Source organism: Urocitellus parryii, unplaced genomic scaffold (assembly GCF_045843805.1).
Source record: "Urocitellus parryii isolate mUroPar1 unplaced genomic scaffold, mUroPar1.hap1 Scaffold_70, whole genome shotgun sequence".
NCBI classification, from domain to species: Eukaryota; Metazoa; Chordata; class Mammalia; order Rodentia; family Sciuridae; genus Urocitellus; species Urocitellus parryii.
In genome coordinates, this window is record NW_027554136.1 from 140529 (window position 1) to 166332 (window position 25804).

The 25804-nt window shown below is 38.2% G+C and overlaps 1 protein-coding gene across 1 annotated transcript in view; it reads left to right on the plus strand.

The window, feature by feature from the left end:
• The first annotated feature begins 24537 nt into the window (after positions 1–24537).
• Positions 24538–25804, plus strand: part of LOC144252939 (dedicator of cytokinesis protein 8-like) — a 98314-nt gene continuing 97047 nt past the window's right edge. The window contains 1 exon segment of the mRNA XM_077794960.1: positions 24538–24680. Within this exon segment, the coding sequence (XP_077651086.1) occupies positions 24553–24680 (128 nt within the window). The 5' untranslated portion in view covers positions 24538–24552.

The following is a 25804-nucleotide window of genomic DNA, read 5'->3' on the forward strand; positions in this document are numbered from 1 at the left end:
TCTGTGGCCATTTGATTATCATTTGAACTGTGATCAGTCTCATTTGCCTACTATGTTCTTGGTAGTGTACTATATTCATCACACAGACATAATTTCTCCTATAATTTACTCAATTGGTGTGTAATTCCCTTTTCCTATATTTCAGCTACATATCTATCTTAATCTACAGACTGACTTTCCACATTAGAATACAGCAATCACTTATGCTTCAATCTAAAACTAACATCTTGCCATTGTTTTAGAACAAATTTACCCTTTTCTAATTATTCTAGCACTTTCATCCTTCTCTCTTACATCATCGTTATTCTCTCTAATGTATGATCTCCATCAATGTACAGCAATGCTATTTTGTCTACTCTCTTTAAAAAAAATACTTTTGGAAGGTAAGGGTCAAGAGGGATGTGTAGAGAAGGTTACTTTCCAAGCTGCTCCATGATATGAGACTAGGAAAGCCTACTAACAGCTTATTTTTGGAGTCAGTGAAAAAATAAATTCTGGGCTCTCAGGGAAACCTAAGGACCAAGAAGCTTGGATAGACTAAAATTTAAAAAAAAACAAATAAAGAAAATAAAGAAAAAACTCACCTCAGCACCAGCAACCAATGCAGATCCATTGAGGGAAGATCAAAAAGAGAGACTAAGAGAGCCTGTATTTCACGTGGCATCGAAGTGTGTTTTGAAGTGAAAAGGACAGTGATCAGGGACATTGTCCAGCTGATCTGGTGGGTGAGCTGCACTTTGTTTTTGTGTGAAAAGAACTCCACACATCTTCTGGTAGGGCATAGAGAGCCTGGACAGCCACCATCTTTTCTCCCCACTGCACTACATTGGCCTACAGGTGTGGGTCCAAATCGGGCTCTTAGACCTGTGTAATTAAAGCTGCATCCAAAAATCTGACCTGGCAGAGATCCACCTTGAGACCCTGAGTGTGATTAGAAAAACAGGTGAAATTTAGGAGTGGAAAGTGTTACACCCATAGGAATTTGAGATTCTCAGACCCAAATGATCCTGGGTGTCTCTCACTCTTTGAGCCTTACAGTTCATAGGACCAGCTGGGGACAATTGGGAACTTGATGGGGCAGGGAATGGGGAGGAGTGAATGTGTGCTTTGGGATTGTGCTCAGGTGACTGAGATACAGGATCTGGGGAAGGTGGAGAGTGGCCAAGGACTGGCTCCTCTGTCACTTGAGTGGAATCTAGAGGAGATTCCAGCAGTATAGACACCCAAAGTGAACTGGATGCAGCTGGGTTCAGGAGCTATGCTGATTTAAAAGCTTCACCAAACATAATTCCACAAAGCAGTAGGGGGTCTAGCTAGACCCAAACCCTCCTATGGGAGCTTCACCTCTGGGAACACCTTTCACAGAACTCTAGAGCAACCTCTCTCTATTGGTGGAGTGTCTACACTGTAACCTGCCCCACATCATACTGCTGAGAAAGGAAGCTGAGAACTGGTAACCTGACTAGCTCCACAAAAAGAAGAAGAAGAAGAAGAAGAAGAAGAAGAAGAAGAAGAAGAAGAAGAAGAAGAAGAAGAAGAAGAAGAAGAAGAAGAAATTGACAGCCCACAACTACTACTCTTGCATGCAATACATACCTCAAGAAAAAATGGAAAGAAAGACAATTGGGAACTGACAAACTATATATAATATGGATACCGCTGGTTACCAGTTATCTTCATGAGTCCTGCTTCCCAAATACGGAAGTACGACCAGAGAAGCATGTCAAGGCTAGAGTAGACCAGAAAGCAAGAAGCTTTATTTAAAGGATAGTAGAACAGACTTCTCCTGGGTAGAAGAAGGGGACCCAAAAGGCAGAATTCATGGGATGAGGAAGTCCCATTCCTTTTTGTAAGGTTGGCCTTAGACCTTAGCGTAAGTAACTCCATTTAGAAACTTCAGTTGGAAACCTGCGGTCTCACCAGACACACTTACAGAGCCCTTCATTATGGCCCTCAGGCACAAACAACTCATTTCTTACTCTGAAAAACTCGAGAGTGAAGCCTTTGGCATGTTGCCCTTGCCCTGATAAGAGCGAGAAGAAAAAAAAAGTGAAAAGCAAGAGAATGGGTGGGGGGGAACAGGACCACCAGACCAGATGCTTTAACTCCAAGATGAATGACATCACTGAGAAATCTGGTGGCAACTGTTCAGGATTGAAAGAGTGGTCAGAAGTCCCAAAATTTAGTATAAATGATGGAGCACATAAACAGACATTCAGCCAGCCAGCACTGATGCAAACAAGCCTGAGAGCTTGATGAGGACCTGGACTAATGTCCCAACTTTTCTCATCTGCCTGATCCTCTGCGTTGTTCTCAATGCTCTCAAACTATAGCAGCCTCTTGACTCTGGCGAGAAAAGTACTTCTCCCTATGCCCACCTCCTCAGCCAGTCATCAGCTCCACTCCAGGAGAAGCCTGCCTTGGTTTCTTATCTGATCACCATGGTCTGAATGAATATGCATCTGCTGGACTTAGAGTCTAAGCCTTGAGACTTTTGATCTGACACTTCTGGAAGACTCGTTAAAATAGATTGCTAGAACAGGCACAGTGATGCACACCTATAATTCCAGTAACCTCAGAGGACAAGGCAAGAGGATTGCAAGTTCAAGTTCAGCCTCAGTAACTTAGTGAAGCATTAGCAACTTAGCGAGAATCTGTCTTAAAAGAAAATAAAAATAAAAAGTCTTGGGGATGTAGCTTTGATAAAATGCTCCTTTGTTCAATCAACAATACCAAAAAAAAAATAGATAGATGGGCCCCATCTCCTTCTGGAGTAAAGTCTGATAATTTGCAGATGTTGCTGGTCCAGGTACCATGTTTTGAGAACCATTACAATTGAGAGTGTGTATGAGGATATGACAAAAATTACCTTATTGTCTTCAACTTACTGTCTTTGTCTGTCACAGGTTGAGCCTATGTTCAAGAATTTGTTTTTTCTAAAAAAAAATTCTCTTGTGGAATGTGATGGACATCATTATCCAAAGTACATGTATGAAGACACGAATTGGGTGTCAACATACTTTATATGCAACCAGAGATATGAAAAATTGTGGAATATATGTGTAATAAAAGAATTGTAATGCAAAAAAAAAACAGAGTACAGGAATGAAGATATGAATTGGCGTGAGCATACTTTATATACAAAGATATGAAAAATTGTGCTCTGTATGTGTAATGCATTATAATGCACTCTGCTGTTGTGTATTTAAAAAATAAAATCAATTAAAAAAATTCTCTCTCAGCTACCTCAGTAAGTTCCACAGTTTAACAAAGCAAACTCACAGGAAAGGAAGGACTAATTGTTCCACTTCCTCTTGAGGTAAAAAGTGTGTGTACATTACAGCTCAGTCATTTTAAATAGCAGAGTTCAGAGGGCTCTCAGGTCTTTATGAAGCCACCCAAGTCACACAGAGATGCTGCTATGTCCCTACTCTGAAAACAGTCCCATTGTAGAGTGTTTCATAAATGCAGAAGCTGAGACCTCTAAATTGGCTGGGAAGCTGGTCATGCTGAGACAAATAACTTGGGTAAAACCCAGATTAGAGTGAGAAAGAAAAAAAAAAGATGTCTTTAACCAATATCATCGAACAACATATGTTAAGTTTAATTGGTTCAGAAGTGAGTACAGGGTTCTAAATATGCAGAGAACATGTTGTATTTTGAAACTCCAGGAGAACTTAGAAACTGAACAATGATGAAAGGAACCCTCCAGAGACTCTTAAGATACTCTCATGGTAGATTAAAATGTGTGTGTGTGTGTGTGTGTGTGTATGTGTGTGTAATTTCTATCATAAATTATGGCAACCACAGAACAAATATTTTTGAAAGAGAAAAGAGAAGAGAAAAAACTCTCTACCTCTTTTGTGTAACTGTGAATAAGATTTCCTTCCATATGTTTTGAAGAGTGTGCTTAGATTTAAATGCAAATCTGAAGCTTGTGTAACTAGCCTAGTGAAGCAGGGTTTTTGGAGACAGGCAAACTTGGCTTCAAATCCTCAGTCTAGACATTTCCATCCCCCAGCTCTGCATCTGTTGAATGGAGATGATAAACCTGGTTTGTCTCTGGATGGATTCAGTGACATGCTCACCGTGTGCTCAACACGGGGCTCAGCATAATGTAAACACTCAGGAAACGGTAGCATCCTTTTCTGTTTTCCTTGAAAGACTTGTCAACCTTCCACAATCCGAATAATTGGAATGCTCTTTATAAAACTAGGCCAGAAGTATGCCTAGTTCTATTCTATGCAGCTGGCAGAATTTTATCCCACAAATTCATGGATGGTTCAGGAGCTGCTTTCAAGAAGATGTGTGTGACTGGCCTATCCAGAGCTTGTGTTACCTGGGTTTTCCTCAGAGATGAAACCCTTCAAAGAGGAGTCAGTCAAAGTAAATGAGTGGCCTTTCGTGCTCCTGCAAGTGAGAGGATGGTTCTGTTGTTTTTAGCTAGGCTGTGTGGGTTTGTTCTAACACCACAGATTACAACCTCACCACTGTGGGCCGCTCAAAAAGCCATTTTGGTAGTCTAGATGGAAGGTTACTAGGGAGATGGGTGACAGATTTTGACTCTTGAAGATAGTTACAGATAACAATAGGCAGAATACCAATTAGTTCATCAACTTCTTTAATCCGAGGAAATTGTTTTATACATTCTCTTATATTGTTCCTAAGGAAAATTGGTAAACTACCAAGAAGGACAAATATAAAAGCCCTTTGACCTAGCAATTCTAATTCTAGGACTTTATTCCACAGAGATATTTATGCATGTGTGAACTAACCTATGCACTTCTTTCTGAACACTATTTTTTTTAAATTTGTTATTTTTAGATATACATGACAGTAGAATGTATTTTGATATATTATGATGTGGAGTTATCATGCTTCTGTATTCTTATATAAACTTAGGAATGTTATGTCCCATTCATTCTAATGTCTTTCCTATTTTCATCCCCCTCCCTTCCCTTAATTCCCCTTTGTCTAATCCAATGAACTTCATTCTTCCCTCCCTCCCTACATTATTGTGTGTTAGCATTCCCATATCGGAAAGAATGTTGGACCTTTAATTTTTTGGGATTGGCTTATTTCACTTAGCATAATAGTCTCCAGATCCATCCATTTACCAGCAAATGCCATAATTTCATTCTTCTTTATGGCTGAGTAATATTTCATTGTGTATCTATACCATGTTTTCTTTATCCATTCATCTGTTGAAAGGCACCTAAGTTGGTTCCATAGCTTAGCTATTGTGAATTGAGCTGCTGTAAACATCGATGTTGCTGTGTCATTATATTAGGCTGATTCTAAGTCCTTTGGGTATATGTCTTGGAGTAGAATAACTGGGTCAAATGGTGGTTCCATTCCAAGTTTTCTGAGGAATCTCCATACGGTTTTACAGAGTGGTTGCACCAATTTGCAGTCTCTGGACGCTATTTGTGCTGGTGGAAAGTTGCATGTAAAAAAAGACTAAAAAAGTATTGCTCACCTGTGTAACAGAACATGTAGGCAGCTGTGGAAAAAAAAAAAACGAGGCCACTGAAAGCCCTCATGAAAAAGGCAAATTGCAAGTCACTAGGAAAAGGATAAACAAATTATAGCATATAATGGAAGACTCTTCTGTAATGAAAAAGGAACTAGTGGTGACACTGCAGCATAGAATACTTTCAAATACTATGTGCCCATTCTTTTTTAAATGGGAGAAAGATTCTATAAATGTATTTGCTTGTGTACCAGCTAATTATTACCTGGATTGTTGATGGGAAGGGAACTATATAGCTGGCAGACAAGAGTAGGAGAAAAACATTTTACAGTGTTCTTAATGATACTTAATGTTCTTGTTGATACTTCTACATTTGGAAATGCAAAATGTGTTATGTACTAGAATAAAAATGGAATACCCTACAGGTTGGGGGCATAGCTTATTGATAGAGCACTTGCCTGGTAGATATGAGGTTCTGGTGTTGTGCAAAAAAAATAGCTTTTACCTATACCTATGTTTGGATATTACATACAGTTTTTCTCTCTTGGTATTTTCTTTTGATGCTTTACCCAGTTTTATAAAAGTTGATTTAGCCTATATGCATATGTAGAAGATTATATTTAAAATTTATATCTTTTTGTATATTTCAAACCCGACATTGTCATCATTTTTATATTCCTAATCATACAGCTTTTATCATTTGAGTTTACCCCTTTGGTATATTTTATTGCTTTCAGAATTTCTGTGATTCCATCTGGGATAATTCATCTTCTGTCCAAAAGTAAGACCCAGCCTTGCTAACTAATGGACTAGAACTCAAATATTCTTAATATTCTTTTAATATGGCTCTGTGAGTATTAAATTCTCTGGTTTTTGTTTGTATGACCAAGTCTTTATTTCTTCTTTACTTATGAAGGATATTTTCACTGGCTAGAAAATTCTAGATTGGTATTTTTTTCTGTCAGTGCTTTGAAAATATCATTGCATTTGTTTTTTGGATTTCACTTTTTTGATTGAAAAGTCGATGATCAGTGTTACCATTACACTTTGAGGTTAATGTCTTTTCCCTGAATGTTTTTAAATTCTTACTCTTTGACTTTCAACAATTTTACTATAATGTGTGTAGATTTGAATTCTTCTGTGTTGATTCTGATGGGGATGTAGAGCTTATGAATTTGCATCTTTGATATTTTAATTAATAATATTTCTTCAGATGTTACTTTTGTTCCTCCTTCTCTTTTGGGACTTCAGTTTACATATGTTAGATTTGCAGCTTTGTGTCTCAACATGCTTTTCTGGAAACCACCGCTGCCCCACATACACACTTTTTGTTGTTTGTTGTTGTTCTTTTGTTTTTCTTTTTTTTTTAATCAAAGCAGCTGCAAACAAAAAACACCCAACCTTTACAAGTGTTCTTTTAGGTGATTATGCTGCTTCATCAGTACGTGCAGATTAGGCCAGGAAGGAACTCACTTATATGATGCCACATACAGGCTGGGGGGAGGAAATGTCTTAAAGAGACACTGAGGACAGTGAGTCATCCTTCTGCTCTAGGATTGCTACTGGACCCCTCAGACACTTAATGCATCTTATAAATGTCTCTCTTTCTTCAGAGGAATTTTCCAGGTGAAAGGATTTGGGGACTTTCCTGTGAGGAAGAAACTGGAGTTTCACAACTTGTTCAGAAGAGGAAAACTCTAGTCATGTTTCCATTTGTTCAATCAGCTTTATAGAAGTTGTACATTTATGGTGTGTTTGTTTAAGAAGAGATGGAAACTATGAGAAAACCTGAAATAATCCATTATGAGGTTTTGGACTAAAGAACTTTGAGGAATTCATTCCAGACTCTACTTACACACACACACATACACACTACACACACACACAGATATTGATATACGTGAATTGATATGAAAATATATATATATATATATATATATATATATATATATATATATATATATATTTTTACGAAGTAGGCTCCAGGAACCACTCACTCTGGAGCCAGCCCTGTTTGTGCATACCTTACCCACACTGTGTACTATGATCCAACCCTTTGATATTGACACCCTTCAGAGCCAGTCTTTCCACATACAACACATTTTTAAACCTTGATTTTTTTTTTATGCTACATTACCCTAAACTTGCAATTCAGGAGATTTGAGGTTAACATTCTTTCACTGTTTATTTGGAGCAAATCATTTCTAGTTCCCGAACAATAGCTATTTGCAAGGTTTAGTTAACTGTATATATATATATATATATATATATATATATATATATATATATATATATTCATTTATATACCACCCACAAATGTCTATCACTATTATTTATTACTATCTCTCACTTTACACTTTGTATTTGTTGGGTTTTATAGTTAGTTGTCAGTTACACGTTTGCTTTTCTTTACTTCTCTCCTTTTTACTACTTAAAGCATACCAAATTCAGGAAAAGCGTCCCCCAAACCTCTTTATAAAATACTTAGAGATACGGTTGTTCCTTGAATCACTTTAAAAATCCTTCCAATACTTGGCAGCTGAGTAAACCAACATGTAGTGAAATAACTTTCTTTCAGGGATGAAAGCCAAAGAGAAGCCCTCTGGGGCCACATGTTTTCCTAGCACAGCTGCTAGTGTGGGCTGTGGTTCTGATTGTTCCACTTGGAGATTCTTGCACATCTTTGCCAGTGACAGCTGGCAAGATGCCCAGGAGATCAGATAGTCCAACCCCTTCTGTTTACATGGGATAAAAGTAAGACCCAGCCTTGCTAACTAATGGACTAGAACTCAGACAGCTGGTGAAAGGCAAGCCTCAGCACTGTGCCCCTGACTTTTCACTCTTCTTTGCTCTTCTAGGGGCATGCATTATAAAGAAATGGGCAGCATGACAGTTAAAATACTTGAAGTAGGAATGAGGAAACCTGATGTCTAGATGTCATTGGTTAAAAAAAAATGTTGTTTTCTTTTCCATCAGTTCTCCTTCTACTTTTTTTTTCTTTCAAAATCTGATTGAAAAGTTTCTTGATCCCAGAAATGTCCTAAGCATTCCATGTCTGAATCTGTAACTCCCTCCTGTTTGCTCACAAGGAACTGTGCACATTCCTGTATATTAATACTATGTTATGATACTTATTGTATTATAATTAACCAATTATCTGTCTGCTGGTAGATACGAGTATCTGGTGTTGCACAAAAAAAAAATAGCTTTTACCTATACCTATGTCTGGATATTACATACAGGTTTTTCTCTCTTCCCACCATGCATTATACTGAGCTTCATACAGGCAAGAGCAACATCTACTTCAACTTCAATCCCCAGCACTTGGTGAAGGGCCTGGCACTTTTTGTGCTCTTAATGTTTAATGAGTGTATGAATGAACCCAACCATCCTCTCACAGATTTGCAGTTTAAGTAAATACTGGGCATTTTTAGTTATAAAAAATCACCTGGGATTGTTGCCTTAAAATGCAGTTTTCCAGGCCACACTACAGGAGATGCTGATTAAGAACTGGGGTAGAGGCCAGGAATCTGCACTCTTTGTTAAGCAGCCAATGGTTTGATGCAAATGGTGCAAGCTCTAGTCTATGATTAGTTCACTGTATCTTAGTCCCAGATGAATCTCACAATTGCCTGTTGCTCTGAATAAAAACTTATAGTTTCTCTCTCTATTCACTGCCATGAATTCCTCACCACCACATTTACTTCCCATTATGGAGTAAAACAAACATGTTAAACAAACCCCAAGGCACCCTTCCAGTAAACTTTGGGAAGATAATATTTATAAACTATTTTGAGTTTTTAGAATTATGGTATCTCAGCTCATTAAGGGAATATTTTCATGGTGTAAATCTAGAATTATGAAATTTATCTTGGACATGTCAAATTCAGTTTGAGAATCAAATGAAGAGGGAAGTAAACCCTCCTTTGTGTGAGCTCTTGTTCTGGCTCTGCTCCTTTTTGTGTAGGCATATTCCCCTTCACCAGGACCAAAGGAGGAGTTAACAGTGTTGATTTGAACACTGGGATGCTACATGTTCTTTTGAGACTGAAGTTCCATATTAGTAAACTTAATAACTGACATTTATATAACTTTTTAAAATTCCAAGTAACATACCCTGCCTGGGTGCTATTTTATATCGTTGCCTTTTTGAACAAATTCTGAACTTAAACAATTTCATAAGAGGAAGAACTGCATGAGGTAGTAATATAAGCTCCCTTTTATGGGTACTGAAAGGAATTCTGATCCTTTGCTATATTTCTACATACTGAGGGACCCTGATTGTGATTTTTTTTTTACACTATGGTAAAAAGAATGAATTTCTTGAGACTTGGTTTGTGGTTCTACATGGAGTCAATTTCGGTAAATGTTCAATATGCACATGTAACTCTTCAGTTAGGTTCCATAGAAACTATATTTTCCATTTTAAATTTTGATTCCCCCACCCTGCCAGGCTAATGCAGTGGGATGCTCTCTCCATTCTGGGCAGTGAGCTGCAGCTCAAAGCCAGTCACATGATCAGAAGGGGAACAAGTGAGACACTTTAATAGATACATACTTGGTCTGTCACCAAGCTATGGTGTACAGTAGGTTAGATGAATTAATGTGTTATGGACTTACAACATTCTCAAATTATGATGGGTTTATTGGGACATAACTCCATAGTTTGTGCAGGAGATCTGTTTATTGTAATGTGCTTGTATTCTGTTCTTCATATTTTTTTTTACCCGTAGCTAATCTTATATGCATTCTCCATAGGTCAACCTAATTCATATTTTTGTCATTTTATATGGAAAAATAGTATCTTTTGTGTTTTCCACTATTATTTGCTCTGTCAGTGGTCTCCCTAGCATTGGAATTTTGGGTTGTTTTCAGTTATTTGCTATCATATAAATAGAGTTCTTATGTTCATTTCTGCTCAAATTATATTTTTCTTTGCATTAATTCCAGAGGGTATATTCTCCAAAGTGAGCTGATTAGATTAAAAAAAGTAATGGCAGTTTTATAGTGCTTTTTGCATATTACAGTATTACCTTCCAGAGACACTGAACCAATAAACAACCCCTCTGGGGATCTGGGGCATGCTGGTTTCTCTACTACTTGACCAATGAGGAATTTTATTATTCCAGCCTACTTTTGCTAGTTTAATATCTGTGGAGGACCTCCCAAGAGAAATTTTATTTTCATGATCTTTAAGGGAGGGGTTGGGTTTGTAGCTAGATGGTAAGATGCTTGCCTAGTATGTGTGAAGCACTGGATTCAATTTTCAGCACCACATATAAATAAATAAAATAAAGATTCATTGACAACTATAAACTTGTTTTTAAAAAAGATCTTTAAGGGATATGAAACAATTTTTTTGCATGTGTGGGATGACTCACTATTTTCATTATAAGGATGATTTGCCTCCGTATTTGACAGTTTCAAAGTGACAGGCTTAACTGCCTTTTTGAATACTGATTCTGTATGGGTAGGAAATAGGATCAGTGCTCAGTGTAGAGTCAGACCTGAAGTGTCAGAGAAGATCAATCACGTAACACTGAATTAGGAAACTCTTATGTGACAGATTGGAGCAGAAATGCCAGTTGACCATAGATAAGAAGGACTAGAGAGTACAAATATTCTAATTTTATGACAGATATAAAATGATGGAGCCTTTATGTGAAACAATAGGTTTTGCTTCACAATGAAAGCAAGAATTTGTTCCTCCTGCCTCATTGATCCTCTCAGGTGTCATTTGCTTTCCTTTTCATTTTCTGACAGTCCCACTTTAGACAGACCACTCTGGTCTATTAAAGGAAGGGTTTAGGGTGGCCATGAAACAGGAACATTCTATTTGAGAGACCTTGGGGAAGAACCTGGAGGCAGAAGTCCCTGGAGAACTCATTCTTGTCTGTGGAAAAGGACATGTTGAAGGTTAGAAAAGGTCAGGCAGAGGCCTTTGCTTGGTTATCTTGGCCCTCTGTGAGGTATGTTTATCTTCTCAAGTAAATAAATTGATTGCAGAGGTGGTTTGAGTTCTGATGGTGCCAAGCCCAAGATACGATGTTTATGAGAGTCACAAATTTTGCTTTGGACAGCCATCGGATCTGATTTTTAAAAAATTGGCAGCTATCCAGCTTACAATTAGAATCAGTCTATTAAGCACTTAGTGACAAAATCTGAAATTTTCCTTCATTCCTAGTTGTCACACTTGATTTGACAATGTTTTGCTTTTTCTTGCTGAAATACTTATGCACACATGTACACACATGCAACGTATATCTATCTACTTTATGGAGATATAATTCACACTGCAGAGTTCACCCATTTAATGTGTACAGCTCAATGACTTTAATATGTTCATGGAGTTATTTATCAATCAATGTGGTCAATTTTAGAACATTTTTGGTCTAAAAAGAAATCTTATACCCATTAGAAGTCATTGTTCTTTCCTGTATAGTGGCCCCAACCCTATGCAATTACTAATCTATTGTCTACCTCTATAAATTTTCCTATCCTTGGCATATCATATAAGAAATCATACAATATGTGGTCTTTTGGCTTAGCTTGTTTCACATAGGATAATGTTTTCAGAGTTTATCCGTGTTGTGGTGTGTATGAGTACTTCATTCCTTTTTTTTTATTTTTGCATTGTTAAGTTGCACTGTAATATTACTTTTAATTTATCCATTTCTTACTTGATGGATATTATTGTTGTTTCCACTTTGGGGCTGATGTGAGTTCTGCTGACACCAACGTTCATGTTTAAGTTTTTGTGTGGAAGTACATTTTCATTTCTCTTGGTTTTTTTTTTTTTTTTCATTTCACACCTGGGAGTGAAATTGATTGGATATATGGAAACTGTATGTTTAACTTTTTGAGGAACTGCCAGATTTTTTTCCAAAATACTTGTGCCATTTTACATTTGCACCAACAACGTGTAAGTACCCCAGTTTGTCACTGCCCATGTTTTTTTGTTATAGCCATCCTGGTGGTCATAAAGTGGCATGTCTTTATGATTTGATTTGCATTATCCTGATGGCTAATGGAGTACTTACTCCTAATCTTAGTATTTTTATATACACTCTGAAACTTTAATAAAGGAAATGCTATGAGAAATTAAGGAGTGCAGTTCATGCTGGCTTCTGTAACCTCCTCTGGGGTTTCAGAGTCCTCAACATCATAATGTGAGATATCACCATATGCTCCACATTCTCCCATTTTCTCCTGTTCTCGCATCCATTCATCATTCAGAACCGTGGGAAGGAGGCATGATGGCCCTGCCTTGGGTTAGGTACCCACTCTTTTCTGTTTGTGTTTTTACCTGGGAAGCACACAAAATGAGTGGGCATTTTGAAAGGAAATTGGGATGCTCTTGTGGATGGATAATGGATGCCAAAAGTAGGGCCAGAATCTGGGTTTCTTACCTTTCTCAGCCTATCACAAGACTGGGAGCAAGCAGACCATGTTAGACACCTTGCCATGCAAGTACTTAGAAATTATGCCCTACACATTATCATAGAGAAATATAATAAATTTTATTTATACCTCAGTAAATATTATATTGAAAATGTATATCTGCCTGTTTGTGATACACAGTGTGTTTCAAATATATGGCCTCATTTGATCCTTAGTAATCGGCGTCAGTTTCTTGTAATATTTAGTAGTGATATAAATATTGTATGCTTTGGCCTCATTGTATTTTTTGTGAACTAACCTGAGAATCTAACCACCAACATAATGATGTCATAAGACAATGTGGCCCTAGTTCCAAACAAATGACTGACAAACAAGTGCCCAGAAGTCAACCTGTTTGTAAACAGGGGTCACTGGCCTGTGGTCTGTGCCAGCTGGCCTAGGTAGATGATGTAGAACAACTCTCTAATATTTGTGGTTCCTGACTACCAGAGGCATTGGCTGAAGAGTCAGCAATGTCAATATGGGTGATGCAAAGGATAGGAGCAGTTTGGAAAAAATACAGTCCTTAGGAATTACAAGTCACATTTAAAGTGCTTGCAGGGAGGTAGGAGGATTCCTAAAACAGTTCTCTGGGTTCTCTGGTACAGCAGGCAACCAACCCAACAGGTTCAGCTGCTTTAATGAGAATGTCTAGATCAAAATGGAAACCAGGGTTTAAAGGGTTTTAGTCAGAGATCAGACATCCTCATATAGAGCTAACCCCTCTGAATGGCAGGAGAGAAGGAATCAAATGCCCTGTATCTTTCACTTGGGACTCGAATTCTTCCTTTTGCAGTCAGTCCTGGGCAGTAGCCATAATTGCAGGCATCCTGGCCCCTGAGAACTTCTCAAGTGTATATATTATCAGACAAAACTACAATGTCCAAGGGTAATTTAAGACAATTCTCACTATTACCCAGCCAAGACATATTTTATAACATGATATCAGAGATTGTGCCTATAATTATCATGATTTTTATAAAATGATCACTTCATTTAGATTTTTCTATTTTAATTCAAGGTATTCTTCAGCAGAAATAAGGAAACAGTTTACCCTCCCACCAAACCTTGGCCAGTACCATCGACAGAGCATAAGTACATCTGGCTTTCCCTCTCTTCAACTAGTAAGTATGGGTTCCAGGTTTACTTAGCAAATGGTCAAGTGCATAAGTGTCCAGCCTATGTGTTTGCTTCCTGATTGGCTTTAGGTCTTCTCACTGCCACATGACATTCTCCATCCACCAGTTCATAAAGCTGCCTGCTTTTTTTTTTTTTTTTTTTTGTACCAGGGATTGAATCCAGGAGCACTTAACCACTGAGCCACATCCCCAATCCCCAGCCCTTTTTGTGTTTTATTTTGAGACAGAACCTTGCTAAGTTACTAACTGCTCATTAAGTTGTTGAGGGTGGCTTTGAACCTGCAATGCTATTGCCTCAGCCTCCCAAGCCCTGGGATTACAGGCATGTGCCGCTACGCCCGGCTCTGTCTGCTTTTGACATAATATTCCTCTCTCCCTGGGCCAATCGGGGCTTAGAGGGTAAATAGGACCCAGTGGGACTCTGATTCTGACACCTCTCAACTTAGAGGGCTTCCAGGCTACTCAGTTTCACCCAAATGGTAGTTCGTATTTGATCTAACCTGGAAACTTAACCATCATTAGTAGAATGCTTTTGATGGGAAAAAAATCTATTCAAAAATCTGAAAATTTCAGCCCAAGTAAAAAAAAATCTTTGTTTTATAAAATCATTTTCTTGGAAGTATAATTTACATACAATAAAAATTGTCCATTCTAGGTGTAAAATTTGATAAAATTGGTTAATTTATAGTCATTTAACCTCTACTTAAATCATGCCCATTCAGTCTCCTCTCTCAGCCCCCAGCCCCCAGCCCCCAGAGCCCTTAATGAAGCAACCACTGATCTGCCTCTGTGGTTCTAATGTTGCCTTACCTAGAATTTCATACAGTTAAAATCATACAGTATGTACAAAGCTTTATTTTTAAAACACATTCCCCCTTTCTAGTCGAAGATGATCTACATTTTTATATTCACACCAATTGTTGAGTATATAGATATATACATATAGATATATAAAATATTATTTGAGGACTAAAAGCCAGATATGTGCCAGGTGAGACACATCTGACTTAAATGAGATGGTTCCTAAAACCAGATTTAGACATTCACTTCCTTTGTGAGAGGTCTCCAGACCTCTCTACATTCACTTCCTCACACAGAGCACAGCAGCTCTTTCTGGCTGGTTCTAGTGGTTATCTTGAGGAGGTTAGGTTATTTTTTGTTTCTACTTATTACTTCAAAACCACTTCTGCTCTTAGAAATTTTGTAACCTTCCACTGCATTTCCTGTAGCCGCCATTTTGTCTCCCGTAACAATTTACATGCCGTGTAACTGTGTGTCCTTAAAGGTATGTTTTATTGGAGCGATTTGTGGTTATTTCAGAAGGGTAATTTGTGTGTTGATTCATTAATGAAATAGTGGTACTAAATATATATATATAGCGTCTTTTACTGTCAGAGGTAACTTGCGATGACATTTCTTTAAAAAAAATCTATTTAGGACCTCAGTGGCTTGCTAAACTACCCCTTTTATTTGTACTTTTCAGCTCTGTTTCAAAATTTAAGATTACAATAAATGCACATCAAGCATACACTGTCCAAGTGCATGTTAAGTGAACTTTGTAGCTAAATTCCATGTGCTTCTTGGTTTAATTGGTGCTAACGTATATTTAATTAAAACCCCCTTCCCAATTTTAAAGATTTGTGAGTCGGGTTGTATTCCAAACTGCAAAATTTAATGAAAAAGTGACTGAATACACTCTTAAATCTTAAACAATATAGGAAGCTTTGGCGCTTTGCCTTTTTGTAAATTGAGTCTGTGGCTTTCTGTACTAGCTGTTTTGGGAAATGGTATGAACATCACTATTAAGAGACTTTAAGGTAGTTATTTAACAAGCCTTAACCCCTTGTCTCCATGCCACTGTTAACTTCTATGCTGCAGCCTTAAATATTTGCAGGATGAATTTTTTAAAAAAATGTTAAGTTACAAGAAAAAAATTACTTAATATTTGCACATATTCTTTTAATAGTTTGCTGCATCAGACAGTTTTGACAAAAGTAAATTTTGATAATTACTTCAGTAGCTAGGAATTTTACACGTGGCTTAGCTACCTATTTTTTAAGAGAAGATCTTAAGAAAGTAGTAAAAATAAGCAAGATGGTAAAACTATTCAAGAAGCATGTGTTTCTATAGTTGTCATCATTTGATCCTGGTTCTGTTTATACATGAATATTCCTTAAACTATATTGAAATATGTTGTTCCTGGTTATTCCAATTAAGTTTTATAAGTCTCTTTGCCCAACTGTCTAGCACAGTCCATATATATATATATATATATATATATATATAGTCTGCTTAGGATAGCCCATCTCCTATGTTCACCTGCTATCGTGTTGTAATGTGAGAGTACAGTGGTTGTAGTTTTCCTCAAATCATCTTCTAGAGTGAAAGTTCCCAGAAGAAATTATCAACTTACATGGTGTTTCCTTTTACCTTAAAAACTAATTTTTTCATAGAAATATAATGTCGTATTTCAGCATAATTCATTTGTTTCAAGGCAAAGGAAGGGTTTATCATTTAAATACTCCTCCTGCAGCAGCTTCAGAAAAAATGTTCTTAAACCAGAGGCTGTAAACTATTTATTGTATTATTTTGGCCAAATGAATAACAAGATCAAGTACATTTGACCTTTGTTGGTCTTACCTTTATCTAACCACCATTTCAGCAACCTCTATGCTGATATAAATAGTTGTTTGATTTTTTAAAATATTTAATCAAAGTCAGGTTATTTAAAACTCAATCAATGACAAGTCTGTTGATGGTGTGGTACAGTTTTGCAAGAGTGAAGAGTTTGGTGTCAAGACAGTCCTGGAGTGAAAGGATTATTGCCACTTCTTTGTTATATGATTTTGGACAGGTTACTTAACTTATCTGAAGGTTTTGTATTCCTCTTTTGCTAAATTGGCATACTAATGCTGCCTACAAGAGGGTCAATATAGACTCTGAGTAAATAGTGACTAATATTGCTGTCTTATATATTTGGCACTATAGAGGCACTGTGGAAGAATTAAAAGAAATATGTAGGAAATGGTTTCAGCTCTGAAGGGCTTTTTGATATCGTTCGGGGGACAGGTTATATACAGATTCCATACTGGCTTCAAATGTGAAATATTTGCAAAGACATTCAGAAGAGAAATATTCACCATGTGAGAGGAGGCAAAGGCTTGATGGAGAAGGCTGAGACAACCTGGACCTTTAGAAGCTTTAGTGGCTTCTCTGCCACTGGATGGTTAAATCAGAATTTCAGGGAGAGGGGACAAAATATTAGTGTCTTAACATTCCCTGGGGACTTTGGCATGGGGCCATGGTTGAAAATCATTTAAAGATTCTCAGGTTGGGCATGGTGGTGAACACCTATAATCCTGGCCACTTGGGAGCCTGAGGCAGGAGGGTCACAAGTTCAGGGACAGCCTCAGTAACTTATCGAGGTCCTAAGCAACTGAGAGAGAATTTGTCTCAGAAAATAAAAAGGGCTGCAGATATCACTCAATGGTAGAGCTTTAATCCCCAGTACCCCTCTCTCACACAAAATATTCTCAGTAGATAGAAATATTTTAAAAACAAGGGAAAGAACATACAGAAAGGTAACATTTCTTTTGTTGTTTGGTATTCTCTGAATTGCAGGATGTGTGGTAAGGAAGATCACTTGCTAACCCTGTAGATACATTGTATAGAAATATACTGGCTTCTGTTATGTATCTGATAAATGAGAGAAAGGTTGTAAGTTTGATGTTGTTTTTTCTTTCTACTTTATTGTATTTTTGCTTTTAACTCTTATTGTATGCATTAACTGTGATGATTTTGTGTATATATATTTTCAAAGTAGATAAAATATTTTAAAATTTGGCATTTTTAATATGAAGAAGATCAATCATTTAGAGTTGTTTTTTTAGACATGATGATAAACTTGCCCTGGGTCTAACTGAGTCCTTTGTGACCAGGGCCAGAGAGAGAGCAGCTCTGACCAATAATAAACATCCCTAGATACAAACTCACCCATTGACGTTGGCATTCTCTGTTGCCACAGCAACGAACACAGGTTGATCAGAGACCCTCTGCTGCCAGTTATTTATGAAAGCACACAGCTCTATATTTGATGCTCCTGATAAAATGAATCTGTAAAATATGAAAACTATTTTCTGATTATTGGAAGTAGAAAGGGGAGTGAGACATCCAAGAGGAGGAAGGGTTGGGACCTATCCCTTAAGGTATTAAGGAAGATTTGAGGCACTGTGTGTGGCTAATAACTGTAAGCTACATTTTTTTATGGAGGAAAAAAATGCTATTTTAAAAAAATAAGAATAGAAATGTTTTGTTTTGAAATAGAATAAATCAGCAGGACTATAATGGCTCTGCATGAAAAGATAGAAAAGCCACATGCTGGATATGTACCAAAATACCATGGTTACGTGTTTTCGTATCTAATATTTACATTTGAAAAAACAGTTTCGTACCTTGCAAGTATTTGGTTTTGCTCTGGCATTGACTTCTGTGAAATACAGCAACCTTTTTCTAAGGATGGTAAATGGTGAATCACTTGATCAACATGGTCCTCTTTGATTCTTCTGAGTCTATTGTTCTTTTACTTCATCTTTCAAGGACTTGTGGTGTTCTTAAGTTTCATTGATTGCACTGGAAGGACATGATGGAAAAGGAAGATCTGAATATGGTCTCATGCACATTCACAGTGGGAGATAAAATGAAAGAGTGGCAGGCATCTTGCATGTAGATAGGCATTTCATTATTGTCATTGTAAAATAAGGGAATCAAATCAGACTTGTTAAAAAATAAATTGAAGCCCATGATGGCATGTTCGCATCTTCAATGGCATCAATGGAGGCAGAAAAACATACTTTGAAATCACTGAAACTCAAAAAACCTTACCTCCTTCACCTCTGTTTACTGAAAGATGGTAGAGCTGAGGGCTGTCTTTTTCATTCATTTATTAATTCCAGAAATATTTGTTGGTTCTCATTTTGTGGCAGAAGCTGTTCTAGGAGCTGAGGATACAATAGTTAATAGAGAAAAGGGCAACTTACATTTTATAATGGGAGATGGGCATCAATAGGTAAATATACACTGTGCAGGAGCCAAAAGGACTCTGCAGAATGAAACAGAAAGGGAATGGTGACACAGTAGAATTGCTAGTTTAGATTGGTGACCTGTGAATGGCTGCATGTGGAAAGAAGATACTGGAACAGAACTGGAAATGAACTTGGCAGATCTCCAAAGGAAGGGTATTTCAGTTAGAAGGAATGGCATGTGCAAAATCCCCAGGGCAAAGAGTGGGGCACGCTACAGAAACAGCAAGGAAGCAGGGTGTGGCCTGAGCTGAGCGGGTAGCAGGAGATGAGATCTGAGATTGGAGAGAGAGCAGGGATGGGTTGGAGGCCTCCTCCGATGAAGACAGGAAGCCACTGGAAGCATTGAATACAGACCCAGAACCATTTGACTTTTTATGAGAATCATTTACACAGTTCTTATAAGGATCACTCTGTTTGGAAATAAGACTAGTGAGAAGAAGAAAGATTGGGATAAGTCACTGTGACAAAGGAAAGCAACAGATCTGCTTGGAACAAGATAGAGACAGCAGAGAATGTGAGAAGCAGTTGGAGTCTAAATATATTTCAGAAGAAACATGGAGAGGATTTCCTGATGAATTTTATGTGGAGTCTCAGAGGAAGAGAAAAATCAACATAGATTCAAAAGTCACTGGCATAGGCAACCAGTGGAGTGGAATTACCACTTGGTGATATGCAGAGGCTTGAAGGTGTGGGAAGAGCAGGTTGTCAGAAAAATTAAGCATTAGTTTTGAATTCATGATGTTTGAGAGGTCAATTAGATAACCATGTGGTGACATTGAGGTGGAATTGGAAATGTCAGCCTGGATTTCCTGGCAGAAGTTGAAGCTGCAGATATAAATTAATAATTTTTTAAAAGATAGTATTTAAAGCCTTGGGAGTCTGTAAGCATACCTGGGAGTGAATGCAGATTAAGAAGCAATGTTTTAGGACTGCATCAGTGCCCTATGAGATGGTGGGTACCCTTCATGTAGTAACCAGTCATTCCAATTTGCCCCGACTGAGGAGTTTCCTGGCACATGGCACTTGCAGTGACTGGAACACATGGGACTTGTCCTCCATGAAGAAAGTGTTTCAAGAGGGAGGGCATGGGCAGCTGTGTCCAATGCTGCTGATAAACCAGGACTGTGCAAAGACTATGGAATTCAGCAGCATGGAAGGCTTGGGTGACTTTAGCCAGACTTGTCTATTGTGAATAGCCAAGTAGATATGAAGACCACCCTCCATGGGGGTAAATACATTTGAGGACCCAAGGCCCATCCACTGGAGACATGGAGCCTTTTCCCCTGTCTCATCCAGAGGGATGTGAAGCCTCCCCAGCACTGTGACAAAGCAGTCAGGTCCGTCATGACTATGTGTGTGATTGGGTCAAGTCATTTAACCTCCCTGTTTTCAATACTTGCTAACTATTCCTCAGATTTGTCATTTAAACCAGCTATGAACCTGCTATCTGTATACTACATATAACAAATGGTACACACTGTGTGATAACTCGAGGTATAAAAGTAACATTATTGAAATTGCTTTGGATCACAGCATTTAAACTAGTCTTTGGTTTTCTGTTGACTAGGAAGACACATAGCTTAAAGCAGAGGAAACAAAACAGTTTTACTTTATGCTTGGCTTTATGCTTCTAAGAGCTGAAGTTCTTTCTTGGACTGATCTGAGAACGTCTCCCACTTGCTATCCTGCCTGATTCCCACACTGCACATCCTACTGTGATTCTTGAATTCTTGAATTCTCTTCAATATTTGTATATTTATATTCACAAGTATGTGTACACTGCTCGCCTGATGATAAAACCTACTCTTGAGATTAAAACAGCAGCTAGTCCAGAGAGCAGAAATCTTTTCTGGTGAACAACTGCTTAAAGATCTAGTTGAGAGTAGTGGGGGTCTCCATCTACTTGCCAATAGCAAGTCTAGTTCATATCACATTTGGAATGACCAATTTCTTCCTTGTTGGTTTCAGTATGGAAAGTGTAGGGGAGATAAATTACTAAAGGCCAACTCATGTAGTGTGGTGCTGGAAGTCCTGTCAGTGATAATTCTGTCATTACTATTGATGTTTAGTCTGTTTCATCTTGGAATATAGTAGACCTCAAGAGTTAATGACTATCTTGTGTATATTGTGCTTGGCACATTGCCACACAATTAGTGCTCAACGATGATACTGTGATCTTTATCAGTTCCCCCAAAGGTAGTGTTATTTATTCGGGAAAAGATTGAAAATGTCATCATTGCACTGTTGATTGGAATGCAGCTCCCTGGAAGCAGCCACCTGTTCTCTGCATCCTAAGGCCCAACTCAGTGACTTACACTCAGTAGATGCTCAGCAAATAATTCTTGAAGGAGGGAGTTGGACATCCTTTGCTCCTAGTCCTTGGACAATGTGTCCTGTAGGTAAAAAATGCTGCTATTGGCCTGTTTCCCCCCCCCATTATTTGTAGCTTTGATTTTCAAGAATGTTCAATTATCATACCTTGACTGGAACTGAACTTTCTTCTCTATGACAAGTGTTATTTCTTCATGAGGCTTCTATTTATTAATTATATAGTGCTCTTGTCATCATGCTCAAAGTCTTTTTTTGAGGGGGGGCATGGAGATTGAACTTAGGGAGGCTTTAACACTGAGCTACATCCCAAGTCCTTTTCATGTTTTTTTTTTTGTTTTGGAACAGGTTCTCATTAAGTTGCTGAAGCCAACTTGTGATCCTCCTGCCTCAGCCTCCCTAGACACTAGGATTATAGGCATGAGCCACGGTGCTCTCTTTCCCTGCCTTTTTTAAGTTTATATTTCCTGTGCTTCTGCTTGAGTCATTAATACATTAATTATTATATTTATTTATTTGTTTACTATTATTTACTGTTATTATTATTATTTATTATTATTTTTTTGAGCAGTCAATACCATGAGAGATTCAGAGCAGAATATGTGGGTAGAGGGTAAATTTTTTTACTCACTTCCAAACATACTTATTATTGCCTTGTTTAATTATCTCAGAAAACACAGATTCCCTGAAAGGCCTGTAAAAGAAAACTATCAAAATTACAGTGATGAAGAACATAAGACTGGGGCTGGGATTGTGGCTCAGTGGTAGAGTGCTTGCCTAGCATGCATGAGGCACTGGGTTCGATCCTCAACACCACGTAAATGTAAAACAAAGATATTGTGTCCACCTAAAACAAAAAATAAATATTAAAATTTTTTTAAAAAAAGAACATGAGACTACCTAGACTAGAATCCAGAAGGAATTACACTGATACTTCCTAACTGTATCATCAAGGACATGTTGTTAAATATCTAGCCCTTCATTTCATCCTCTGTAAAATGAGGATAATAAGATTGCATGCTTCATCGGGTTCTAGTAAGGATTGAATGAGATGATGTTTGTAAGACCTATTCCAATTTCTTGGCATGTAGTGCTCAATAATTATTAGTCCATAATTATCAGGGCATAAACTTTACAGTAATTAGTTTAGATATTCAAAAAATGTAATTTTCATAATTTCCTATAGATCTCATTTCAATCCCTAACTAAGCACTCTGTTCTGTGTGGCTGATTGGGAAAAGGGAAATGAGAGTCTACCTTCTTGATTGGGGTCAATCTTATGTGGGAGTGTGTGGTAGGTTTGTTCTGTGCATAGATGAAGCCCATTGTTCCCTCTGGCAGAGTTCAACAGTGCTCCCTTGCAAATTTGGTCCACACCTGGTTCACTCAGAGGTTGGTGACTAGCTCTTTAGTCCTGCTGGTCCCTGGTGCTTCCTTTCAAGGTCCCCTTGTGAGGACAGCAGTCTTCTCAGCTGACCTCAGGTCACAGTTAGAACCACGGGAGACTTGTCTGGCCCTCTCATCCTACCTGTAATGAGCTAGGGTTTTGCGCCACTCTCCACTACTAGGGTTCACCCTGTCACCTTCTCCTCTGCATCCAGATGGGAAGTAGAGTGCATTTTGCCCAATTCACAGCTTCATCCCCACTTTCAACATAAGTCATTCACCAGGGACAACAAGGATGGGGAGGGGACGGGGCAACCACATTTACATTTTCTCCTTTTACTTCCTTTTGCCTCTTTGTTCATTTTCTCCAACATGACACCCTTTGTGGTGTGGGGCTTTAAGAGGATGAAAAACTGGTTTTGTTAGCTTTTCTTCAGAGCTGCCCTTGGATTGCATCAGGGTTGTACAAGTCAAGATCACAGTAGGACAAGTCAAGAATCCGAGGCATTTACTTTTTTGGCCCATTGCAGGTAGAGGTCAAGGAAAATAGCACCCCTGCAGGCTCATGCCTCCACATGGTCAGCCAGAAATGAGCTGTCCACAGAGCTGTCATTATTATTATTGTTGTTATACAAATGTACTTGATGTGATTCTTTTACTTCCTTCAGGTAGTGGTTCCGAAGTCTTTGGATTTCATGGACAAAAAAACATGCTTTGTTTATTGGAAGACTGACAAAGTATTGCCAAACTTTAATTTTATCAATGAAAGAAAATATATTATTTTTAAGTTACCTTCTCTCCCAGCAAATCATTTATTTATTTCTTTTTTCTTTTTGGCGCTGTTGGGCTTCAAACTCATACCTCACGTGTGCTAAGGCAAGTGCCCTTCCTCTGATCTACATCTCCAGCCCCTCTCTTCCCTCCCTCTCCCACTATGGAAGTCCAAGATGAAGAACCAAAAACAATTCTTGCAAAGTGAGCAAATTTAGCCACAAGAAAACTCAGCAGGTTGCCCTGAGATTGCTCACATAGCTGTGGTCCAGTGAAAATTTCTTCCAGACAAGTGCCAGTCAGCCAAGCTGTGCTTGGAAGTCACTGCCTAGGAGGTGTTCAGCCACCAAGGCTGACTTACGATTAGCTGTGATGATGTATGAGCATTGGCTTTTGCAAACCAACATATAGGATAACTCAGGCCAAAGGAAACACTGTGCCTAAATATTTAGCCAAAGCAGGGCTATTTGCCTAAATTTCTGGAAAATTGCCTCCTTTCCCCACCTTGCTGAATTTGGGTAAACAAAACATGGCCTCAGAGAGCTTTTGCAGGAGAAATTATAAAAATTCTGCAAAGTCTTGTGATCTCATTTTGGATCTCCTCAGGATTCCTCATCAAGATGCAATTAAGCAGAGAAAAATTCTGCCTTGTGGTGTAATTTTAATTACTCATCGTGTTACGACTTGACTTTCCATTGCTGCATTTTTTTTCCTTTCCATATCACTGCTGCTGTGTTTGACAGCTCCTTCAAAGAGTCACTTCATTTTAGGCTAAGAGCAGAGCACTAAGTTGAAAAGGAGGGTGAGGCAAACATCCTCCACTGCCTCAGTCCTTTCCCCAGGAAACCGTGCAGGAACATTCTTTTTCTTTTCCTCGCCCCTCTAGCCTCAGTTTTATGACCCGGTGGAGTCTGTGGACTTCGAAGGACTTCTGATGATCCACCTGAACAGCCTGGATGTGGAGCTGGCGCAGGAGCTGGGAGACTTCACCGATGATCACTTGGACGTGGCATTCACACCAAAGGAATGTAGGACTTTGCAGCCCTCTTTGCCGGAAGAAGGGTAAATTGTTCCCCTAAAATGTAGATGGGATTGTGATTGTTGTGACTGTTGTTGGGAAGGATGGAGATTCCCTAATTCTGAACCTCTTTTAAAAATAATCATATTTACTCAACCCATTAAAATGTGCAGGAAGAAATAAGCTTCTATCACCTACTTAGAGAAGGTTTTTAATTGGTTTAGCCAGAGGCTTTGAAGAGCTGTGAGGGGACTACTACGCCAGTCCAAGGATGCAGTGGGACACAATGGAATGCTCCAGAAAGGTTAAGATTACAGATATGGAGCAGGACTGACTGTGGCCTGCTCAATGACCTTGGACTAGTTAGTTATCAATGTCTCCACGTGTAAAAAGTCACAATAATCATTGAAATGCCTCCATTCAGAAGCATCTTAATTGTTTCTACACAAGAGATTGGATAAACTTAGAAATATAAGTTCTACCCATATTTATTGAGTATCTACTAAGTGCTGGGTACCAGAATAAAACAATGAATAAGGCAGAAACCCTTCCTTTGCAGAAAGTTTTGTCAAGGGGAAAACCAATGGGGAAAGCACAGTAGAGTGAATATGTTAGCAACTGTTTGGGGTTGAGTTCCTAAACATAGAAAATAGCCCTTGTTATCAACAACTGTGGAATTCTATTGAAATGAAACTCCTCTTCCTTCCATAAAGTGAACTTCACAGTCTCTGGAGGTTTAGGGTGAAATTTTATCTGTATTCATTTTTAAAATTCAAACTTAAATTCACATCCTGGACACTTTCCACCTTCACATTTTCCTCAAAATGTCCTAGAAAAGAGATCATAAAACACAGTTCCTGCCCTCGTGACTGAGATATTTCAGTTCTAATTTGCATTTTATTTAATCACAGTTACATAAGGTTGGATGACAGTGATGTGGTATATTAGGTCTTCTCATTTTCTTGTTCAGACAATTCTCATTCTGACAGAAGAGCCGCCCATCTACGCAGCTAATGTTTTTAAGGTTTTCCCCTTGACAAAACTTTCTGCAAATATTCCCTAATGTTTTGGGAATATTCACTTCCCACTAAACCAATAGCATTAGCATCCTTGGGAAACATTCCCCCTTTGTTAGTCCAATTATTCAGATGTGGCTTTAATATAATAT